At 37.2% G+C, this 25,301-nt stretch overlaps 1 protein-coding gene across 1 annotated transcript; it reads left to right on the forward strand.

Annotated features, from left to right (window-relative positions):
* LOC133865335 (cleavage stimulation factor subunit 77) lies at positions 1 to 24,812 on the forward strand. Its single transcript, XM_062301727.1, has 22 exons — positions 1 to 391; positions 500 to 562; positions 3,050 to 3,159; positions 4,946 to 5,046; positions 7,100 to 7,161; positions 7,299 to 7,439; positions 7,593 to 7,721; positions 8,227 to 8,273; positions 8,718 to 8,781; positions 10,098 to 10,218; positions 10,477 to 10,535; positions 10,615 to 10,683; positions 11,454 to 11,594; positions 12,138 to 12,202; positions 12,351 to 12,447; positions 13,962 to 14,021; positions 16,060 to 16,212; positions 17,220 to 17,286; positions 17,387 to 17,488; positions 21,716 to 21,889; positions 23,984 to 24,205; positions 24,503 to 24,812. Exons 1-22 carry the CDS (start codon positions 320 to 322, stop codon positions 24,685 to 24,687), a joined length of 2,304 nt encoding a protein of 767 aa, XP_062157711.1. The 5' UTR covers positions 1 to 319; the 3' UTR covers positions 24,688 to 24,812.
* Positions 24,813 to 25,301: the final 489 nt, after the last annotated feature.

The following is a 25,301-nucleotide window of genomic DNA, read 5'->3' on the forward strand; positions in this document are numbered from 1 at the left end:
TGGTATTGGAGCATATTTTTGGAGTGAGTTGCGGAAAAATTTGTTCCGCCCAGATTAAACAAAAACTCTTTACAAAGCTTGTAGGTGCGCCTCAACGGCACAAGCACACTCGTAATAACAAACTGACCGAGCCTCATCAGATGTTTTACGCAGATATCCATCGGCATCGGACGCCGTCGGGGCACGTCCTTTTCTGACGCGTTTTCATCTTACGCGCCGTCATAAGAAAGGGCTTTATAAAAGAGAATACGGTGACCTTTCTTTGTTTCTTCAATTTTGAATTCGCCCTCTCTGTGTCTGGTATTTTTAGGATCAAACAATGGGCGACGATAAAGCCGTGGACGATAAATACAACGTTGAAGCGGCAGAAATTATAGCCAACGAGGCGCAGGTGTCATACTGATACCACAAATTTGGTTACTTTATTGAATTCTATTACCCTTTTGATGGGGGCTATTGAATTTTACAATTTTGTATGCGTCTCTGTCTCTATCTTCAGCGTTTGCCTATTACGGAGGCTGCGGCGGTATACGAGCAACTTCTGGCGCTGTTTCCAACAGCCGTGAGTTCATCTAACAGCCTTTATGTCTGTATAATTGTCTCATTTCAATGTTATATTTTGTTTGCTTGTCTTTCTCTTTAGAGCTTGCCTATTCGGATTTGTTGTTAATTAATTAGTTTAGTCGAAATTTACTTTGTCTGTTCTGGGGAGTTTCTCTTGGTATATATGGTGTATGGCATCGTTATCCAACTTGATTGAAACCTGGAAACCCCATCATTTTTCTTTTTTTGGATTTGCTTTGATATTTTCTTAGTATTTCAGTTATGATTTTGCTGGCAAGAAGTGATCTACTTTGATCGAAATATCCTGATTCTCGATTGAATATCTCATTTAGTTTCCCAGATGCTATGCCTGATAGCCACAATGTCTGAGTATGAGGCGATAGTTCTTCATATGTGTTTCATATAAAGGTAGATGCTCTCTTGTGGTATACGAGGGTCGTGGCGAGCTCATTTATATAGTTTGATCTGCTTAACTTCGGGGCAGAATGCTTAGGATATCTCAATTTCTTGAGAATAAGCCTACTCGGCACGATCAGTTTGCCAAAATCAGGAATGCCTAATAGATTTATTCTGAGTCCTGCAATTAAACAACCTTTTGTGTAGGCTGTGGGAAATGTGACTCTTCCTTCCTGGTTGTCCTCTTGAAGGCAGAGAAGTGCTGCTGTGTAGAAAATGACGCGTATTTGACTCTTTTGGTGCTTATGGAGAGAAAAGAACAATAGAAGCTTTGAGGATTTGGAAAGGTCCTTGGAGGAGATTTTATCCTCTTTCTACTACATGTTGTACCTTTGGTCTTCAGCCTATGTGTACCCCTTTTCTTTTAACTTTGATGTCTTTCTTGTTTGTTTTTCTTTTTCTACTTAGGTGTTTCCTTTGTATATTCCCAATATACTAAGAGGCGCCTTACGCTTTTAATGAGATCGGTTTATTACTTATAAAAAAAAAAAAGTATGTAACAAGAGAAAGCACCTAGCTTGAAGGAGCAAAAAGAACAAGGAAATCAATACAACTAATCGTTAGAGGAGAAACATAAGCAGCTGTTCAAAGATACAAAGTTTTGAAGAGTAAGGACTTAATCTCTTCCAATGTCTTTTCCCGGTCTTCAAAACTTCTGCCATTTATTTCCTTCCATAAACACCATAAAAGGCATGTAGCATTATCTTCCACACAGCAACACTCTACGTACTGATGGTAGTCCATTAACAAGCATATAAGTTGGCTAATTGTCTAGGCATAACCTAGGACAGTCCAAAACAACTAGAAAAGGCAATCCAAATGGCATAAGTCACGTCACAACCAAAAGAGGGTGAAGATCTTCTTCCGTTCTACATTGCCAAACACATCCTTGTTCCATCTCTTTAAATCAATTTTCAAGAGAGCTTGCTTGCTAAAACAAAGCTTGGCGAGCCTCGGAAATGATAAGAGTCCCACCATTGTTTCACCTTGTCCACAAAACCTTCAGGCTTTAGCCACATGTTTTAAAATTTGAAGGACCTACTACCCCTTAGAAAGTCACCACAGTCAAGGAGGATAGAGAAATGATTTGAACAAAGTCTAGGAAGCCTCCTTTGGGACACACCAAGAAACTGGGCTTCCCACGCCAGAGAGACAAGGAATCTATCAATTCTAGATCAAGTGGGAGAATTACGATTATTTGACCAAGTAAAAGTTCCGCCAACAAGAGGAAGATCCATCAATCCTTGCTCAAAATTGAAGTCAAAGAGCTCCAACATCACTGGGCATAAGCGGGCTTCTCCCGACCTTTCATTGGGGAAATGGGTAGCATTAAAATCACCCCTAACACACTAAGGCAAGTTCCACCAACCTAGTAAACCAGCCTACTCATCCCACAAAAGCCTTCTGTCCTTATTAGAATTAGGGCCATAGACACCCGCAAAAGACCAGGTGGAATGATCTTCAACATTTCTAAAGGTGACAGCCAAGGTGAATTCCCCCCCACACTTGTCTATCTTCTCCACCACCCTTTTGTCCTACATAATCAAAATACCACCTGAAGCCCCTTTGGAGTCTAAGCAATACCAATATACATGATGACACCCCCACAAGCTATGCGCAACACTATGAGACATGGCTTCAAGCTTAGTTTCTTGAAAATAGACAATATCAACCTTCCATTCTCCGAGCAAGTTCCTCATCCTCAGACATTTCTCCACGGTTATTTATCAAAAAAAAAAAAAAAATGATGTATGCTATTGAACTCTTATCATGAAGAACACATTTTTTCTTTTCTTTTTTCATGATCTTATCATGAAGAACATACCTACGGGTAGATATTCCATGTTGTATTTTGCAATTAAATGTCAGTTCTGTAATTTGTTTGACTCTTGTGCACCAAGGCCCGCAACCTGATCACTAATTTTATCTGTTTAAAATTTGATTGTCTTCCATTGGAAAATGGTCTTTATTTCTAGTTGGGGAAGTGTGGTGGTATAGGTTGATAAAGTTATTTCCCCTTGTTCTCCAGGCAAAATATTGGAAGCAGTATGTTGAGGCACACATGGCTGTTAGTAATGATGAAGCCACCAAACAGATATTTAGCCGTTGTTTATTAAACTGTCTTCAAATTCCTCTCTGGTATGTTACCTATATTACATTCAAATGGCATTGGTTGATGAATTGTACTTGCTTGATATTAAATTGGTGTGGATTTTTTTGTAACTACTATAGCAAGTTGGATTATGATTTTTAGCTCTCAATTGGTTTATTATGAATCTTATATGAATATTATTATGCTTTTAGTTTTAGAAAGTGTATGTTTGAAGCCTCAAATTTCACAGCCTTGAGTTATTGATGCTCTCTTTATCAATTTCCTCCGCAAGTTGGGAACTCCCATCTGCTATTGACGTGCAATATTGCAATGTTTTTGCTTAGACTTTCCTGTTATTGAAGAGTCATCGGCTGATACCTAATTTTAATTGCTATAATTTCTCAGAAAGGAAACTATAATGTTCCACTTTTCCCCCTATATATATGTTAAAAATGATATATTTATTATGTGCATTAGGTTCTATAGAGTGCAACTTTGAAATGGGGTTAATTTTTTGCTGGCAATTTTGAAATCATTTGAATCTATACTTAGTTCTGCTTTGATCTTACTTCCACAAGTCAATTCTACCTCAGTTTTCCTTTATTGATTCCTGACTTTGAGTTTTATGCTGAGAGGTATTAAGAGCATTAATAGATCGAGATATATGTGAGTTGTCATGGATCAAAAAGATATATCTGTTAAATACAGGACTGAGCCACTTATCAAAAAAAAAATACAGGACTGAGCCTGAAATAAGTCAAGCAATGATTTTATCCATATCTTTTAAAAGAACATCATTTGATGTGTGGCCCATATCTGCATCTTCAGGCATGGCAAAGATAGTTACTACTCTAGTCAAATATCATATGTTTTGTAGGTGACATGAATTGATGCTGTCTGAAAGTAAGAATAGTTTGCAGACTCACCCTATCATTTAAATGCCTTTACAACCTTGTGAAGACAGCTTCTTCAAATGAATGAATAATTTTTTTTACCAATATACAACATGAATTTATCTAAGCATAAAAGATTCAATTGTTTTTCTTTTTTATATGAAAAGAATATCATTTGACTGGTTGAGTTTTAAATTGTGCGAATGCGCAACCCAAGTACATAGGAAGTATACAAGAGAGAAGCCTAGCAAGTAGCTGAGAAGAGAGATCTAAAAAAGATGAAAATTTGAAAAACTACAATATGAGGCAATGACCCAAAGAAAGAGTCTTAAAGAATAAATCATTTAACTCCACTAAGGTCTTCTCGTGGTCCTCAAAGCTACGACCGTTTCTTTCCCTCCATAGACACCACATTAGGCAAAGCGAAATTATCTTCCAAACCTACCCCTTGGCACTCTCCAACAGGCAAAGAGATCTACCACCCCAAGGGGATTTGCTTGAGAGGTAAGTCATTTAGCCTGGGTGCTCCATGAAGCATCAGGTCTAAGGTTCAACTCTTCTTGAGTGCAAACAATTTTTTGGGGCATGCTCGTGGGTGAAAGCCCAAGCTTTACCTGACCTGTGTAGAGAGAGCACTTTGCATGGTGTTCGGGGGATCTAGTCATGGCGAAGCCCCGGATACCTTGGTTTTCCAAAAAAAGAAGAAAAAAGATGGTGATTTGATATTTTGATGTGCTTCATTATTCTTTTGATTATAGCTTATGACATGTTATATATGGTTTACCTTTGTTCTTATTACATTACATTTTTATTTGTGTCTTATTAATGCAAATAATCTTTTTTTTTGGGACTCTTTCTCTCTGCCCCCCCCCCCCCCCCCCCTCCCTTTCTCCTGGTTCAAGTTTGAAGGGTTTCATTTTGTTACTTATCGGTTTTGTAGGCGGTGCTACATTCGTTTCATCAGAAAGGTCAATGAGAAGAAGGGTGTAGAGGGTCAAGAAGAGACTAGAAAAGCTTTTGATTTTATGCTCAGCTACATTGGTGTGTTCTCTCTTAAGCCCTTAAGATGTTTCTTATAATAGCATTCCGTTCAAAAATGTTATTGTTTTTTCCTTAAAATTACAACATTTTTTCTTTTCTTTTCCCAATGGTGTTGAAGTTTTCTAAAGCTAGATTAAGTGTTTTAAAATTTAAAATCAGTACTATGGGTTGCGCCCTTCTGCGCTTTTTGAAATATAATTGTAAAAAAATAATAATATTAAAATCAATGTTGGGAAGCTGGATGCTTTTGAGGAGTGTGAATATAATGGTTAATTTTTTTGAGGACAATGGTTGTCTTCTGGTGATGATTTTTATTTTTTTATTTTTATTTTTAAATCAGAGCTGATTACTCTCTTCTTATACTTGTTGAGATTGCATATCATTGGTAAGGTTTAGGTAAGTGTTGTGTTAATGTTTTAGAATTGCATTACACCAAGGAAAAAGTTCTGTTTAAGATTATAAAAGGCATCTTCTGTTGGTAATACATGAGAACATACTTTAGGCAGGGTGTAGACTTTTGAAAAATTTGTTTGATTCTCCTTTTAATAATATTCTATTGTCTAATGATGCCATGAGCACAATTATGCTTGTCACTCATGTTGCAGAGTTAACCTAGGGATATTGGTCAAGGAATTCTTTGGATTCAACATTTTGGGATTTTTTAGATCTTAAGCTGTGAACAATTGGTCAAATAAACATGGGGGAAAAGGGATTCAACCAATGTTTTGATAGTCAAATTGCATAGGTCATGAGATAGTTGGGGTGCATGATGTCTATCAAAGCTGGACTTAACACTCGAAATTTTGTGTTTAAAAGGCTTCTCTTTACAGTTAGAGAAAATTAGAGAAAAGTTAGAGAAAATTATGGAAGGGTATAAATGATCAACAAATCACAAACCATCACTTAGGAAATAGTTCGGTCTAGATCCAAAACTCTCAGACTGAAATGAAGTGATGCATTCTTTTCCAAAAGGATACAGGACAAATGTTGAGTCACAATAGGTTGTTTTTTAATGGGAAAAAGCCATCGAAAGACAAATAAGAAACCTCTACACTAGAAGATGGAGTAGAATGCTGTCTCTATCTCCCTCTTATCGTTTACATAGTTATAATTGTAATCATGGATTTTCTATCCCTCCTGTTTTGCCGCGGGTGGTCAAGGATGTTGGGGTGGTACGACCTTGCTCTCCTCCGAGTGGCTGCATCTCTCCTTGTTCCGTTGAGGGAAATGGATTCTCCCAATCTCGAAATTGGCCTATCGGTTTTGATCACAACGGGGAGATTGTAGTTTGGGAGGAGGAGGAAGATGATTATTGAGATGGATTGCCCTTGGATTGGGCATTGGAAGGGGCTTTTGGGGAAGAGGCCTTAGCAATTAGGGATGCCATGGGAGAAGATTTTCAGCGGGAGAAGATGATTGCGCGCCAAAAGTCTAAAGGAAAAAGGGAGCTACTAAATCTGCATAGCTCCATCAATTATGGTGATGCTAAAGTTCCCTCTAGGAGTAGGAAAGGCAAGTCACACATGATGTAAGTTTGTGTGCTTTGGTGTGTGGGTGGTGGGTTGTTTTGTTCTTAGTTGGGTGCTTTTGTAGTTTGTTTTGGGGTTTTTCTTCAATTTCGGGGGTTCAGGTTTTGTTGGTTCTATTGGGTTTATGCGGTTTAGCTTTAGTTGTTCCTGTGTATACTTCCTGTGTACTTAGGGGCGCCTTACGCTTTCATTAATAAAGTCTTCTTACTTATCAAAAAAATTGTAATCATGGAAGACCTGCTAGGGGGAGGGGAGAGGGATTGACAAGCTTTATGCAGGTGGAATATCCAATCTGCAGAAGGTAGTGAGTGATTTATTTAGTGAATCAACCATTAGATAAAAAAAAAAAAATTTGTAATGAATCAACCATACTGGTTACTTGTACAAATGCAAAGAAGAAAAAAAGAGAGGATAATTTCTTTTACAAGTAGGTGTACATATTTAAGATGGATTGATCCTCACTAAACTAAATCACTGACTTGGAGTGATCTGATTGTGCTTATATTTGATGCATGTGCATCCAGGAGCTGACATCGCATCTGGGCCTGTCTGGATGGAATACATCGCCTTCTTAAAGTCATTGCCGGTTTGTTGAATTCTCCCTTTTTCTTTTCTACATGTTATGATTGCACCATGGGTTTAATGGCATAAAGCTGTAATACCATTCACTTTTTTGTTGTTGTTGTTTTTATTTTCCATGTTAATTGTGAGATGATCACGCAGGCTCAAAACACTCAGGAAGAGTCACAAAGGATGACTGCTGTTAGGAAAGTATACCAAAAAGCTATTCTTAATCCTACTCATCACATTGAACAACTTTGGAAGGACTATGAGAACTTTGAAAATTCTGTTAGCCGTCAACTGGTAACTTTTTGGTTCTGGATTGTAATTGTAATCTTTAGTAGTTGGTATTAAATGTAGATGTATATAGTTATGTATATGTTTTGCATGGATATTTTCAATTTAGAGAGGAATATATTTATAAAAACTGGCATATAATGGTATGGTTTTTTGCAGGCAAAAGGGCTGTTATCAGAGTATCAACCGAAATATAACAGTGCCAGGGCTGTCTACAGAGAGCGGAAGAAATATGTTGATGAAATTGATTGGAATATGGTTGCTGTACCACCATCTGGCTCTTACAAGGCAAATTTCTGCTTCTTGTGCTTCACTTTGTAATTATTGACCCACAGATGGTTGTAGTAGTAGTTGGTATCTGTTATTCAAACAATCAATAAAGGTGCATGTATGGCCATTGATTTTGAAAGTAAGCAAGCAACTTGTGACCAGACTTTTCTTTTTCTTCCACGTAGCTTCCTGGTGCTCGATTTTGGCTTACTTTTGCATACAAGTTGGTCGTCTAAGAAAAATGCTGCAAGGATTGGCCTTGATTTTCTATGGCAAGATGTCTATATGCTTTTAAGAAGAGGCCGACTTGCCTGCATAAATTGGTTATGGGAATAATAGCACACTGTTGGGTGTGAGTTCCAAGGCCATGGCATATGTTTACTTACTTCATAGCATCATTTGAATGGAATTGAAGGCATTATAAGATCTGCATCTCATTTGCAGATTAAAAGTTTTTCCATGTAACATCTTATGTTTTCAGTTATATTTGTTATGGAAATTCTAATTCGTTGTGTTCTCACAGGAAGAAATGCAATGGATGGCATGGAAACGGTTGTTAGCTTTCGAGAAGTAAGAAGCAGGGCCATGGTGTCCTTTTGTTTTAGCAGCATGCGTTTATATTTGCCGCATATGCAATTTCATGTTATTCTGTTTGGAGATATTCACATATACTTCTCTATATTGTATTGCAAGATCTATTTCACTTGGGCTTTGGTTTAATTGGTGAACGTGGTTTCAAATTTTACAGATAAAAGAAATTTCTGCACAGAAGATTTTTATACTTTTTGTTATTGTAAGTTACACGTGCATTCAACAGGTTTTGAAACCACGACCTCACCCTCCAACCCATTCTATTGGGGTGGAAGTTCCAGTTGAGCCAATTAACCAAAGCTCATAGAAGTTTTAAATATTGGAAATAATATGACAAAGTTCCCATATGCAGCAAGGCTTTTAATGCTACAAACTACACTGAACAAAAATTTGTATTTGATGTAATTACATGTTGCATTTCAGAGGAAACCCACAAAGGATAGACAGTGCATCCTCCAACAAGCGAATTATATTCACATATGAACAGGTAGCGGAAAAATATAGTTGTTTGGTGTAAAATGTCTCCTCTATAATCTAACTATTGAATTCCTTTTATTTTTGGGAAATCTACCTACCTTGCATGTTCTGATCTTCTGAATTTTCCTAGATGGCTAGAACTTCTTTAGGCTTGTAAACATAGCTATTTTGTTTGTTGTATGCCTGAGTCAACTCCAACCTTTTGTTGATCGCTAGTCACTATAATTACTGAGATTCATTTTTTGATGCTCTGGATCTTTGTAACTTTAGTTTTCTTCTCAAATTTGAAAGCTTTCCTTGAAGGCTATGTACATTATGTTAAAAATTTTATTCCAAGACAATGAACCAATGAGATATCTGATAATGTGTGATCCGTCTAGCTTAAATGCACATGGATAAAAACAGTGAACATGTCTCTCTCTCTCTCTCTCTCTCTCTCTCTCTCTCTCTCTCTCTCTCTCTCTCTCTCTCTCTCCGTACAAGAGATGTACAATGGTAGATTTGCAAAAGAGATGGATGTGTAACATCTCTCATATATATGGTTTGATCTCTGCCCCACCTCTATTTAGAGTATTTCCCACCTGGTTCTATAGCTGGATCCATATATATATATATAGTAAGCATTTATACGTAAATAAATGCATTATAAATTGGTGTACCTGGTTGTTGGATCTTAGAAAGTACAAGTAAATGGAAAAGAAAATTGTAAACAATGTCTATGATAGTGCCTAATTCCACAAGCAGTTTCACAATTTTTCTTTATATTCTGATGTACCTGAGGATCCTTATTTTCTTTCTGATCGGGAAGAATCCATAATGACATAGAAATTGTGAAGAAACAATACAAAGATCCCAAGTCAATCTTTCATGACATAAAAACCTAACTATGACTCAACTCATAATTAAAAGGAGGACAAAAAAAGTAAATGCAATTGCAACTAGTATACCACCTCACCAGATAAAAAATATCCTAAAACTTGTTTATCTGCTTGCTTCCCAAAGATGCTAGCTGCTTGCCAAATTATGCCAAACTTTCAAAATTGTCCTAGAACTATGAGAGCCATCAATGAGATGCGATCTATGATTGGACCATTCGTAAGGCTGATAGTGTCTGATTACATCACTTTCTGTTAATTTGCATGGGATCCGAAAGGAAATTCTTAGTTCTTGTTTCCTTTAAAATGACTGGTTTTGGTTTGATCATATTCAGATGTGTTGTTTACAATCTTACTCTTGCCGCAAATCCAAGTGTCTTCCGATTTTCGGATACACTATGGCTTTAGTTTCAGTATTGTTATATGCTCATTGCATTGTGCTGGTATTCAGTGTCTGATGTATATGTACCATTATCCTGATATATGGTATGACTATGCTACATGGCATGCAAAAAGTGGTTCAGTTGATGCTGCAGTCAAAGTATTTCAGCGAGCTTTGAAGGCTCTTCCTGGTAATTTGCTTCTTGTTCTTGTGTCTTTTCACTAAGGTTTTTAGTTATTCTTCAGTAGTGCTTACTTCTCTTCTTATTTTTCTGTATATGGCTTGACTCATAGCATATAAGTTTTTATTATTTTGATGTAAATTTCTGTTTTAGGGCATTTTTTCTCCTATACTTTCTATTGGGCATGGCCTTGGTATTTCATGTTTTCTTTTAACCCGTGTTAATATTATTTTTCATTTGCTTTTCTTCCTTAATATTTATGATCAGACTCAGAAATGCTAAGGTATGCATATGCGGAGGTGGAGGAATCTCGTGGAGCAATTCAGGTACAGAGGGTCTGCCATCTTTCCACATGCTCAATTCCTTGGTTCTTGGTCTTTGAACTTTGCTTCTGCTTTGTTGCAGTCTGCAAAGAAAATATATGAGAGCCTGTTAGGGGATGGTGTTAACGCAACAACACTTGCGCATATACAAGTAAGAAACTTTGAATGATTTGGTCGACCTTTTTCTTCAGATTACGTTGTATGGTTGACAGTGGTCTTGAGAGATGGATATGACTGTCTTGTGTGTCTCAAAGAGGGAGGTTAAGACTGAAAATAAATCTTTGCAAGCTTCATCATCTTTAATTCTGAAATCATGCAGTGAGTCTGCATGCTGGTACAAGAGAAGTGAAAACTTCCAAGTACGAACTCTTTAAGGTCCATGGCCTAGGCCTTTAGGGTCAGTCCAAAGCCAAGCCTTTTGGCATACATATATAGAAAATGATTTTTTTTTTGATAAGTACATATATAGAAAACGAAATTATGATGAAAGAGCCTAGGAAAAAAAAGAAAAGAAATTATGATGAAAGAAAGGAAAACCCAAAGGAGGGATAGGAAGATGATTATCAAAAGAAAGGATGTATGACAATTTAAGAAGTACAACAAAAAGTTGGTGCTACAAATCCTGTATACATGGAGAGTGGCATGGCATACTTCGCCTGTTTCTACTTTTTTTGAGTTTTTAGCTTCATGTTCTTCTTTCTATGGGTTAGGAGTTCTCTTGTATACTTTCTGTATGTTTAGGTTGCACACCTCTGCACTTTGTTTGAATATATTCATTATTTATAAAATAAAATAAAAAAATAAAAAAAGTAAAACAAGTTAGAAAATCTAGGGGAAAAATAGTTGTACAATCAAGGTTATAATGGGGACTCCAAAAGTCTAGACTAAAAAGACATGATACTTTTGTTTTTCATGCTGCAGTTTATTCGCTTTTTAAGGAGGACTGAGGGTGTTGAAGCAGCTCGCAAGTACTTTTTAGATGCTCGAAAATCCCCAAACTGCACGTACCATGTTTATGTGGCTTATGCAATGATGGCCTTTTGTCTTGACAAGAATCGAGAGGTCCTCCTTTTTTCTTTTCAGTTAAATTTTCATGTTTAGCTCGGGACTCTACCTATAAAATGGTATCCATATTGGTTGTGGGCCTATGTATTCTACAAAACTACTGCCTTATCATTATTAATATTATTATTATTTTTTTGATAAGTAAGAGAAATATCATTAAAAAGTGCACATTATTAATATTATTTATAAAATTGAACAAACGAAACTTTTCTACTTACTCATCATCATAACTCGTAATTTATATTACTCAAACATAATTGAAGCTGTCTTCTTGCTGTAAATATGGTGGTGAAAAAGATAGATGAATTACATTAATTTAGGATGATAATTGCCATAAGTCATTTTCCTCTGCCCTATGCCCCACTTCCCTTTCCCCGTTTATTGGGATGCACCTATATTTGTCACTTACCTAAGCATTCTCCAATCATGGACAATTCAGCAACTAATTAAATGTTGATTTGCTATTTTTCTGATGGTTTGTTATGCTACTTTGATTACAAATAAACATGCATCAGTCGTCCTATTTTCCACATCATGCAGATTGCAAATAGTGTTTTTGAAGCGGGATTGAAACGGTTTATGCATGAGCCTGTATACATTCTTGAGTGAGTTCATCTATCTCTTAAATCAGAAATCATGCATGTTGCAGTGCTTTGATGATGTACATGTGGGAGACATTACTGCACTTAGATCATCTTGTCTTATTGATAATTAATTTCTAAGTGCCATTTATTATTGTCCTTAATCTCACAGATATGCAGACTTTTTGACACTCTTGAATGATGATAGAAATATCCGGGCCTTATTTGAGCGGGCACTGAGTTCACTGCCACCAGAAGAATCTGTTGAGGTAGAACCCAATACACACACACACAAAATTTATTATTTTCCCCTAAGAGGTGCATCTTATGGCATGAGCCTTTCAGTTCTTTATGCATTTAAAAATAAGAATAATTAGTGAACAGAAAAATAGCATACGGGATACAGCTCTAGTACACAGGAAGTATACACAATTACCTGTGAGAAATTAGAACCAAATATTTAAGACATGTGAAACATTAAAGAAAGAGGAAGAATAAAAGCAGCCAAAGACCATCCAGGCAGAAAGTGAATACAAGAAAACAAATTAATTCATTGAGGAAAGATGTTTAAATATTTGAATGGTCAAAGCCTAGTCCAATTGGTATTATATGATGACGTCATGATGGCCTGTCAATTAAAATTAGGGTTATTCATCTCAAGATTAGTATGCCTGATCATGCCATGGGAAAGGGCATATCTGATTTTGTGAGCTATTTCCCAATTTCAGTGTCAAGTAAGTTAAATTGTTGGGTTTGGGGCTCACATGCAACAATGGATGGGACTTTGATAGTGGAATATTTTGTGTTTTGAGTATTGAAGCATGGTTGCCCAGTGCATTTGTCTCCATCTTCTTCTTGATGTATCTCATTCCATGCGTTTCATAACAAACATTTTATAAGAGAATTCTGTTGACATGTTTGTGTTTTCATATTTAGTGATTTTGGATCTTTCACATATATGTGGAAAATGCTACAAACAACTGGCAGCGCAAATTTTCTGGAATATCAGGGCTGAGTGTGCAAAAGGAATTTGATTTTCAATTCAAAGGATATGGATTCTTAGAATGAGTTTGCAAAAAGAAAAAAAAAATGTTTCTTTTATGATAATGCCTTTGGATCTTTCATATTGTCCTCATTAATTCTTGATGAGTATATAAAAAAAAAATATTATTTCTTGATGTGAATTTTTCACTTCCTTTAAACTCTTTATGTGACATCCCAGAAAGTTAAGTCCCACATTAGTTGGATGGATCATGAAAGTGTTTCATAGGTGCCAAGTCCCACGTTGGTTCCGACCTGGTTTTATAAGTGATTATAAGGAGCTCTAATTGTAACTTAACTAGTCATTTTGGAGTAATAACGCAAATGTGACTAGCGCTTTCTTTAGGTTATGGCATTTTATATAGATTAAAATAATTGCCGTGTCATAAAGTGTGAACAAATCACAATTTTTTTTTTTTCCAATTTTATAACAAGTTTATGACCGGAATACCTAGCATACTGTCTCTAATGTGTTCATTGCCTTAAGAAAGCATTGCTTTGATGCATTTAAACGTTGTTAAGTTGTTTTAAAGGTGTTCTAAACTGTTTTCAGGTTTATGCTTGACACCTTATAAGACTAAAGTGGTTCTTCTAAATATTTTTTCTAATATCTATTATGTTGTGTTCTCCCACACTCTCATGTCTTACTTGTTATCTTCAATGTTTCATCTTGTTCATATCTAATTTGTGTTATTGCTTTGTTGGGAGATTTTATGTGGTTCTGATTTAACTTCATTTTCAGGTCTGGAAACGATTCACCCATTTTGAGCAAACTTACGGAGATCTGGCTAGCATGTTGAAGGTAGTTAATTTGCTTTCAATTATATTTTCGTGAATATGAATATTATTCTCTTTTTTCTATGTGTAATTCTCTTTCATTTCATCTGAATTGAGAGTTTCTCAACTTATATGTAGCCATTTCTTTTTAACTTAACAAATCATGTCAAGTTGTTTTGCTCTATAATCTGTAGAAATTTTTAAAGAAAATGTTTCTTCGTGGGTTAGTTATACATTGTTAGATGTGGAAGCTGCCATACCATTTCTTAATTAGCAGGCACTTCTTTTTCAGTTTTCTGTTGCTTAAGTAGAGGAATGGGGTGTCTAGTCTCAAATTCTGTGTAACTTTTTCAGTTTTCTGTTGCTTAAGTAGAGGAATGGGAATGGTGTCTAGTCTCAATTCTGTGCTGTGCAATGCTGTGTAATTAGCATGGATACGTGTTTTGTTTACTGATTACCTAGAACAAAGTATATTCTTCGGGGCAGAATATTCTGTTGGAACATTGACTTCATAGATTTTCATTTGTTATTACATATTGCAGAAATCAGATTTGACAGCATCATTGCAGGATAATATTGTTGAAAGCATTTTCTAGTAATAATATCCTACTGCCACAAACATGAAAAGATATATTCTTTATAAAGAAAGTTCTATATAGTTTTGATTTATAACCTAAAAGCAACAAAAAGCATTTTTCTTTGTCAACGATTGTAAGTGATGATATTTCTTCATTGGTTCCTTGACGTGTTCTGGAGGAACTCGGTTCCCTTGGAAGAATGTGTGGCGGTCTTAGGCACCCCCGAGGGCAGCTTTCTTTACTTGGTCTGCAGCTCTAGGTAGAATCCTTACTTTGGACAATCTCAGGAAGAGGCACATAATCATTGTAGACAGATGCTGCTATGCAAGCGTGATGGAGAATCAGTGGACCATATTCTTTTGCATTGTGATGTGGCTTCCGCTCTGTTGAACAACATTTTCTCTCGCTTTGGTATTTCTTGGGTCATGCCTAGGAGTGTGCTAGACCTAGTTGCTTGTTGGTGGAAGTCTGGGAGATCAAGGAGCGCTACAACATGTAAGATGGTGCCTATATGCTTATTTTGGTGTATTTGGAGAGAAAGAAACCTTAGGTGTTTTGAGAACCTAGAGAGCTCCCTAGAGGAGGTGTTAGAGTTTCTCCATACGCTGTATCTCTGGTCGATGGCTTTTTTGTACCCTTTATCCATCAGCTTTGCTGATTTTCTTGCTTCTTTTTCCTTTTCTAGTTAGGTGTTTCCTGTTGTATACTTCCAGTGTACGTAGGGGTGCCTTACGCTTTCAATAAAACTAAACTTAACTTATCAAAAAAAAAAAAATTCTTCAGAAGCTTTTTTATTTTAATTTAACTTGATTTTGCATTTTGGAAACTTTGGCTTCTCATTTTTGTTGTTTGCATTATGTGTGCTGTAGTTTCTTTCACTCTGGCTTACAAGCTCTATAGGAGAGATTGTGTGATAGATCTTGGGTTATGTCTAGACGTGTGTAGTTGACCTGTATACTTGTTGGTGGACTACCAGCAGTACACAGAGTGCTGCTGTGTGGAAGATGATGCCTACATGCCTGTTAGGGTGGTTATGGAGGTAAATGAATGATAGAAGTTTTGAGGACCGGGAGAGAACATTGGAGGAGATTAAGTCCTTATTCTTCAAAACTGTGTCTTTGGACAGCTGCTTATATTTCTCCTGTGATGGTTAGTTATAGTAATTTCTTGTTCTTTTTGTTCATTCCAGTTAGGTGTTTCCTTTAGAGATGGTGTGATAGTGCCCTAACCACAACAAAGTCATCATACACCATAGAAATTATTGTTTTGATGCTTGAAATTATTTTTTTTGTGCATACGTCTCTAAATAATGTTTTAAGGATTGATTCTTTTTATGTGATTTTAATGCTTCGTAAACTTCTAACGGTTGAAGGCACTAGAGTGCCCTGGTCAATGTTTGAGTAACTCTTTGGATATATTGCTAGCTTCTTGAACACTTGAGAATCTCATTGACTAAAAGTCTAGGAACTTTTTAACCTCATATAGGTTGAACAAAGAAGGAAAGAAGCCCTTTCTAGAACAGGGGAAGAGGGAGCATCAGCTTTAGAGGGATCATTGCAAGATGTTGTATCACGTTATAGTTTCATGGATCTTTGGCCTTGCTCTTCTAAGGATTTGGATCATTTGGCACGGCAAGAGGTACATTCGGTTAGAATGTTTTGTTGTTCATATGGTTAATCGCAATATTAATGCCTTTTATTACCAATCTATTGTAGCCTCCTTTTTGTTTTTTGGGATAAGTAATCTATCCTAGCTTCTATCATTCAGATATCATGTTTATTATTTATTCTGAAGTTGGCGAAGTGAAAGCTTTATTAGATTGATAAGAGTATGATTTTAAAGACTATTATAAACTCTGGCAGAAGTTTGAGGGAAACCTTTTGAACTTTTTGCCTTATGAGGTCCCCTGGGGATGGACGAGATTCGCAATGAAACTGCGACGAATATTCTCGGTCGGACGAGCTCCGTTCTGTCTTCCAACTGAACGACTCGGACTTACTACTCGTTTGGACGAGAAGTGACCAGGGCACCGACCAAATGCCTTGGTTCCCTCACTTCGTCTCAGTTCTGGACATGTTGTTTGGACCTGACCGAATGCCACTCCGATCAAGACTCCCTAGAGTCACATCTGAAGCTCACCCAGAAGACTTGTTCGGGCGCCTCTGTCTTCTCCTGTTTTCTTCATAAAATTAAACACAACTTGATACGTCACACAGTGAGTGGAACTCTAGACCTCCCTTTGAAGTTGAAGTTGGAGAGAAGTAACACTAGGCTAGAAGGCCATTTTTACTGTAAGTACTGTTGCTACTGTTGCTCATTTGCTGTATGACAAGTGGACTATTAAGTTCCAGGATTACAGTAACCAGAAAGAAACTATGAGCTGAAATCAGTAGTCACTCTGCTACTCAAAGATATTGCCTATAAATAGATACAGTCTCTTCAGTGTCTGATGATGTTATGTCAAAAGGTGCAATTATTGTTCATGCAATAGTAAGGTATTTAATCTTGAGGGTGACACATTCGCCATTAAGGCACAAAAAAAATACAAAATTGTATTAAAACTGTGTAGAATTACTGCAAGTATTTTTAATCAATATATGTTTGTGTATTGATTCTAATTCCACCTTCTGGTTTCACTTTTTCAGTGGCTTGTTAAAAATATCAATAAGAAAGTGGAGAAGTTGGCTCTGCCTAATGGCCCTGGGTCTACAGGTACTGTTATTGCGTTAATGTACTGTTATCATTATTATTCTTATGACTGATTTATTGATACTTTTTGGTTATCACCTGGTTCACTGCACCCTTTGTGCAGATAAGGTTTCTACAGGCTTGATAAGCAATTCAAACGTATCTGCAAAGGTTGTTTATCCTGATACTTCTAAGATGACGATTTATGACCCAAGGCAAAAATCCGGTATGTGAATCTTTTCCCTGATTATTCATTTAGTTTTTACTTTTATTAAGTTCTTTTTTGAGCAGTTTACTCTACTGTATGATAACGAAGTGCCAGTGAATCATAAAATATTTTGTCCTGATAAATTTGCTTTAAACTGTTACATGACTGATAAAGTATGAAGTATGCATAGGTCAAATATGGATTGAACTATGATATTTTTTATAAATATATTAGGAGCTTTAACCGTTACAGTTTTATTTTATGTTAGAGAAACACATCAGTATAAAATGGCTAAAATTTAATCATTAACACTGATATTAAACACTTTGGGCACAGTTGTTGAGTGTAAAGGCCTCATGGGGCCTAGGTGCAAAGCGCAAAGGAGCACGCCTTGTGCCTAATCAAAGTAAAGCACACATTTCTAAATGCTAGGCAGAATTATTTGTGAGAGAGAGATTCATTACATATAGTCATTAAAGTTTTATGAAAAGGAAGCTCAGAAATAGTGATTTATTTAGCTTATGAGCTCAAATAGTTAGGGCATTGTCCAATTGCATGAAGATTGTTGGTCACAAAGTTCTAAATCCTTTATAGGCTAACTAATTTCTTAAATTATCTACAAATAAATTTGAATAAATTATTAATCGACAGCAACATAATTATCAAATCGAATGAAAGTTAAACATTAAAGTAGGTACTATCTTCTAGCATTATACAAAATTTATTTATTTTTGATAAGTAAAAAGACTTTATTAATGAAAGCGTAAGGCGCCCTTACGTACACAGGAACAACCAAAGCTAACCCGTATAAACCCAACAGAACCAACAAAACCCGAACCCCCGAAATCGAAGAAAAACCCCAAAACAAACTACAATAGCACCCAACTAAGAACAAAACAACCCACCACCTACCCACCAAAGCACACGAACCTACATCATGTGTGCCTTGCCTTTCCTACTCCTAGAGGGAACTTTAGCATCACCATAATTGATGGAGCTATGCAGATTTAGTAGCTCCCTTTTTCCTTTGGACTTTTGGTGCTCAATCATCTTCTCCCGCTGAAAATCTTCTTCGCATCCCTAATTGCCAAGGCCTCCTCCCCAAAAGCCCATTCCAATGCCCAATCCAAGGGCAATCCATCCCAATAATCATCTTCCTCCTCCTCCCAAACTACAATCTCCTCGTTGTGATCAAAACCGATAGGCCAATTTCGAAATTGGGAGAATCCATTTCCCTCAACAGAACAAGGAGAGATGCAGCCACTCGGAGGAGAGGAAGGTCGTACCACCCCGACGTCCTTGACCTCCTGCGGCAAAACGGGAGGGACAAAAACAATCAGGGGAAGATTAAGAAAACCCTTCCTAAAAATACCCTTTTTCGCTGGAGATTGTCTTCTTATTCGCATGAAACTCTCCACCCATATCCTTAAAAAGAACAGGTTCTGCGGACAGCTTCGAGGCTTCCAAAGAGTCAGAAAGAAACCCATCGTTCCATAACACATAATGCCCTGCCCTGAGCTCCCTAGCCCTCCTGAAATATTGCTGAAACGGGCGACTTTGCAGCAAGGGGGAGGGGGAAGAGCGAATCTTCTTCCCCAACTCAGAGGCCCCTGAGAGAGAAGGAACAGAAGAGACGGAGTGTTCTGCACCACACAGAAGCCCAGTCAATGCCGGAGGAGCAGCCACAAGTCGCCGGCGACGACATCTCCGCATTCGGCAGAAGTGGGAAGACGAACGGAGGAACCGACTTAACCAAAGACGACCCACCCCCAGATCGATCTTCGCACAAAGGATCCCCAACGTGAAACTCCGACAGATTGAGATCGCACGGCCCAAAAGAAGCCACCAGCGTCATCTCTGGCGAGAAACTCGACGACCTGAAGGAATTAGGTTTTCGCAAGAAGCGACCCAAACGCAATCCCTTTTGTCTCAGTCCATTCCTTGCAAGCCGGCCCAGAAGCTTCTTAGCAGCCCGGCCCAAAGCCAAGTTGAAACCTATGACCCGCTTACTCCACGTGCCACGTGGAAGATAAGTCTTACCCATCAGACGGAGAGGCTGGTCCTTACCCAACAGATCAAACGAAGAAGACTCCAAGGTAGAACAGTCCAACGCCGACCTCAGATCTGCATCTATCACCCTCACCGCCGGAAGAAGGTCAAGCTCACACTGATCCACTGGCGTAACCATTCTCCTAGACAAACGACCCCCCACAATAGATGCCTTCTTCATGACAGCGGCTGAGCCTACCTTTAACACGTCCACAAAGGAGGGCCCCTTCGTGAAAGGAACCAAACCCGGCCAAGCCTCTACTTTCTTCCCCTTATTCTCCACCGACTCATGCAAGAAACCAGACCCCCAGCCCACTGAAGCAAAGAAAGAAACAGCGGCCTTCCTCAGCTCGTCGGAGAATTTGATCAAACCCCACCCTCCACGTCCCTCAGGGATCAGAATAAACCCTTTCCGGCCACCCATCCCTAAAGAAGCTGCCTCTAAGAAACGGCCGGCTTGGTTACACCCTCTTCGAGCAATCAAGACTCTCGATCCTTCCCTGAAAGATTTGATGAAAACTTGATCTTTCGAATAATCCACAAGAAACTCCAACGTCGAAGCCAACCACTCAGAGCACGAAGAACTAATGAAAATTTCACCGGAGAAGCTTTTTCTTTTTTCCTCCACCCTCAGTGTCGACGCCCCATCCAGAACCGAGAAGGCAAAAGTCTTCGACTCCACGATAAAACTTAACTCCATCTCAAAAAACACCCAGAACCCAAGCGGCCGACCCAGAGAATGGTCACATTTTCGATGGAAAGGAGCCACACAGTCACGAGACCCACCGGCTGACACCCCTACGAGAGCTACTAGCGCGACCCACAAACACCTGATGCTCAACACACTATCCTCGTACAGCAACCGGGCGTCTGGTAGGCGAATCAAGGCAAACTCCTACGTAACACGCTCTCACGCGCCTCCACTAGGGCAGAGAGAGAGAGAGAGAGAGAGAGAGAGAGAGAAATAAGTCAGCCTTCCTTCTATTCCAACAATGTAGATCATTTGTGTTCTTCTCCACGTACCTCCTCACAGCGTGCAGGACCACGGAAACATAGTGTTGAGAGAGCCTTTGCCTTGCAGTGACTCAGGTTTTAAAATGCTTCCTAGGCGGACGTCTACCCGGTGGTTCCTCTTCCAGAAGAGGCAATATATGGTGGTGGCTGGGCAAGTGGATTTGATTTTGGGTTTCCAGTGGTGTAGCTCGCTGCTTCTCCTTAGGATCACATTTCAAAACCCTTTTAATTTTAAATTACCAGTTATCTCAAAAACTAATACAAAATTTATTTTCCTGTGCATCACAAAATATTCCCAAACATTGCAACAGTGATCAAATTCAAGCACACATTTTTACAAAATACACACAAAAGGTGCATAAAAATAAAGTGGGTATCAATAATCAGTGGTCATTCTCAATTGGTTGCTGACCAACGGTTATTTTTAATTTAATTACCTATATTTCAATGGAAATTAAAAAAGTGCTCTTTTTTGTGCCTGGTGCTTCCACAATAAGTGTACCCGTTTTGTGCTTTATTTTGATTGAATTACATTTTTTCTATATATATATATATATGTATATCTATTTTTTGATAAGTAATATATATATAATTGGCATGATCTGAACCCTGGATCTACGTTTACTCCACCCCATTACTACTTGGGCACCTGATATTCCTAATAATCTTTCATATTTGTAGAACCTAATAAATTTTTGGTTTCTGGCACTCGTTAAGCTTGTGGATCAGAATCATTTTTGAAGGGTGTGGATGTTGATGATGATTGTTTTCTGTAGTGAATGATATCTTCAAATCTCTTGAATAGATGTGTCAGCTCACATGCTGTCACAGCCTCCTAAATGGTGATACAATGCTTAAACTGACAAAGGATCCAATTTATTGATAAAAAAAATTAGTCCTTGAAAACTTTAAGAGAAGGTGAATGATATTTTCAAGGTGTTCTTTAAAAACATCAGCCCCTCAGATTTTTTTTTTTTTTTTTTTTTTTTTTTTCAGTAGTGCTTTATTATCAAAATAAAATGAAAATGGGGAAAAAAAGATAGACCTGGCCATTTAATCACTAGTAACGTATCATGTGAATTGAAAAATATGTTTTCAGCATGATCATGGTTTTACAGTGTATAATTCATATTATTGCAGCATGTGGATTTAATACTTAATGTCTGACTTATTTGACTGTAGGGATGGAAAATCTTCCAAGTGCTACAGCGTCTGGAGTTCCTGCTGCATTTAGCAACTTATCAAATCCAATTGTTGCAACAGTGGGTGATGGAACAACCAATGCGTTTGATGAAATACTGAAAGCAACACCACCTGCATTGGTAGCATTTTTAGCAAGCTTGCCTGCTGTTGAGGGTAATCATCTTAACTTCCATTCCTGATTTATGTAATACTACAAATCCCAAGATGAAAATCACTGTACTTATCAACAATTTTAACTTTGAAGTGTTGGTAAGAATGCTCAATTGATTGCTCAAACCAAAGTGAAACGTTAAGTCCTGCGTGCCAATATAATGGATTAGTTTCATTTGTTATCTTTCTGCTTTGTCCATATGCCACCTTTGTTGAGATAAGGGGAAAGGCCCAGTCGAGATATTGGAGAAGATCCAATAATTTTGTCATATACATTCTTTTTCCTTGTCGGAGTAGCACTCCCATGTTTAGGATATAACATAGAGCACTTTCAATGCCTTGTTTTATGTGCTATCGCATCAAATCTCTTGCAACGGGTATTTGTTATTTTACTTGTAAAATCTGATAGATGACTATGATACTTGTGTCTGGATTTGGCAGAGTTATAGTTGATGTATAAATTGACCTTTACTCAATGTACCCATTCATAGGTGCTGGGCGTCTGTGGTTTAATTTAACTTTATAAAGGAGGGTTTCATCTTCTGTGGAAACAATGCCATTTCACTTTATTCCGTTGTGTACTTTGAAGGGACCAATCTATCTTTGAAGTGGAATGACAGGATTTAGATATAGTTGTTCAAAAGAGATTGGGTACATAGAAAAATATAGAATAGATTAAATGTAAAAACCTTAATATTTGTAATCCCGAAGTGATTGGATGCATATGAATGTGATTAAAGTTTTTCAAGTGTAAAATCTACTTGGATTTTTTCATCTCATGAGACATCCTTACAGAAACACAGTTCTTACATATATACACGAGCGCACGCACACTACAGAAACACAGTTCTTAAATATACACATGAGCACACGTGTGTGTTAATCTCTCTTCCTCTACTCCAAAAATGGGAACCCTGAGGGACTTGACTGAATCAGGAAGCAATTTTGGATCTCAGAACTTTACTAGTTAAGTGTAGTTGCAAATCAAACTCACTTGTTATGGACGTTTATAAGGATTATTAATAATGAAGAATGAATGCTGTGACAAAATGATGCACCTCAAAATGGGCCCTACTCTGCTCTGAATAATATCTTGTGTTTTGATGAATTATCATAAAAGTACATCAATACTACTTCCATGACATTCATGAAATTCTTATGGCATAAAAAACTCTATAGTTCTCCTCTTTCATGGTGTGAATTTGATGAACGAAGTCCATAATTGGATTTGATTTCCATTTTCAGTAGCAGCTCACAATGGCTCAAGCTAGGGTCTATATGTTCCCAACAACCAGCGGACAAAGATCATATGATATTTTTTATTTAAGTAATAACACAATTAGTTTCCAATTACTGTGACAACTAACTAAGCCTTCAACATTCAGAAGTTCAAGCATACCATACTGATACTTTGCATTTTGGTTATACACTGCATGTTTTTAGGGTTCACTTCATAAGTGATGAATTGTTTATCTGTGTTACCTCTACAGAGTGAGAATGCCTGTGAGTTTCACAGACCAAGATATCCAATAAATGAAAAAGAAGAAAAGATAAAAATGCGTGATCTTGTTTCTTAATTACTAGTGGGCCATTGCAAAGAAAGAATTGTTGGAGAATGAATCAATTCAAGATGATTAATTTTGCGTGGTTGACCTGCCCATTACAATTGACACACATCACAACACACTCACAGTCAAATATTTATGTATAATATCAATGCAATTGCATGTTTCAGGCGATAAGATGAGCCATTGCTTATGATTCTTCACATTTAATGGGTAGAGAAGTAGTCTAGATTCATGGCTGTAAGTGGTAACATGTTATAATTAATGCTTGCTTTGCTGTTCTTAGGAAGCAGTGAAAAAGTTTTCAAGTTTTTTATTTTTTATTTTTTTATTTTTATAATAATTACTTTAGTTTATCTGGGTCTTCAAGCTTCTTATTATTGTATTTGCTGAGTTATATGCCAGAGACAGCATCTTCCTTCTTCCCTGGATTTGATTGATTTTAATTGATGGTAATGAAGATGTCTAATTGGCCACTAATCACTTGTGCTGCTGCTTAATGAGGCTTGCTTGCTTTCTTTGGGAATTTCAGGTCCAACACCAGATGTGGATGTTGTATTATCAATTTGCTTGCAGAGTGATATACCAGCAGGGCAGACTGGCAAATCAGGGACTTACCCAGTGCAACTGTCAGGAGGTCCTGCTCCTAGTACGAGTGACCTCTCTGGTTCAAGCAAGGCCCATCCCATCCCAAGTGCTTCGTCTTTCAAACCAACCAGGGACAGACAATCTGGGAAAAGGAAAGATCTAGACGGTACGTGTAACCTTCCTTCTTTGCGGTTATACTCATTTGTTGCATGTTTTAGAGATTACTTTTGATTCTTGAAAACACTACTGAAACATCTTCAAAGGACATGTGATTCACAATTGATGCTTATGAATAATACTTGAAGATATCTATATATTCACAGGTTGGCATGTAGTTTTGCCTCCAATGGGTTAAAAGCAATCTCATATGAGTATAAGAAAAATGTGAACTAATTGAGTTGATCAGTGCCTAAATATTGGAAAAACATTTTGCTAATGCTACCGTGTGAACGTTTATATATAGGGCAAGAAAATGATGAAACTGCGACCGTCCAAAGCCAGCCACTACCTAGAGATGCTTTCAGGATACGACAGATCCAGAAAGCTCGAGTAACTACTGTTTCAAAAGCTAGAGGTGCCACTTCACAAACTGGATCGGCTTCATATGGAAGTGCTCTTTCCGGAGATTTTTCTGGTAGCACTGGCTGATGTTCTTTTTCAGTTTTTCCCCACCCTTTTTTTCTCCCCCTATTTATTCTCTAGTTTTTCCATTTTTTTTTTTTTTATGCAAATATATTTTTATATTTATTAATGTAAGCCAAATTTTTCCTTCCTTTCTTTTTTTTTTTTTATTTTTTATATTTTTATGAATGAATATTTTAGAGTTAAATACACTGGAGCCCCATAAACTAACAATCATTTTCAAAAAAGCCTGTCAGTTAGATACATCAAACTTGAATTTTATTGTAATTAAGCTACTTTTCTGTCATTCTTTTAAAAATACTCATTTTTTTTTTAAAAAAAAAAAATAACAAATTGAATTTATATAAAAATTCTTTTTGATTAAATACTAAAATACATATAGGAAGGTTCAATTAGTATTAGAAAGAATTTGCATGAGTTTTTAGTTTTTAGTTTTTTTTTTTTTGGAAGAAAATAGTGGTATTTTTGGAAGAATGACGGAAAAGTGGTTTAATTGGAACAAAATGATAGTTTGATGTATTCAAGTGTCACAACTGTTGTTCGTGGGGCTTTTTTGAAATGGTTAGTTCTTTAAGTGTATTTTTAACTCTATTTTATAACCAAGCCAGCCAGGAAAACGA

This window comes from Alnus glutinosa, chromosome 4 (genome assembly GCF_958979055.1).
Source record: "Alnus glutinosa chromosome 4, dhAlnGlut1.1, whole genome shotgun sequence".
Classification (NCBI taxonomy): Eukaryota; Viridiplantae; Streptophyta; class Magnoliopsida; order Fagales; family Betulaceae; genus Alnus; species Alnus glutinosa.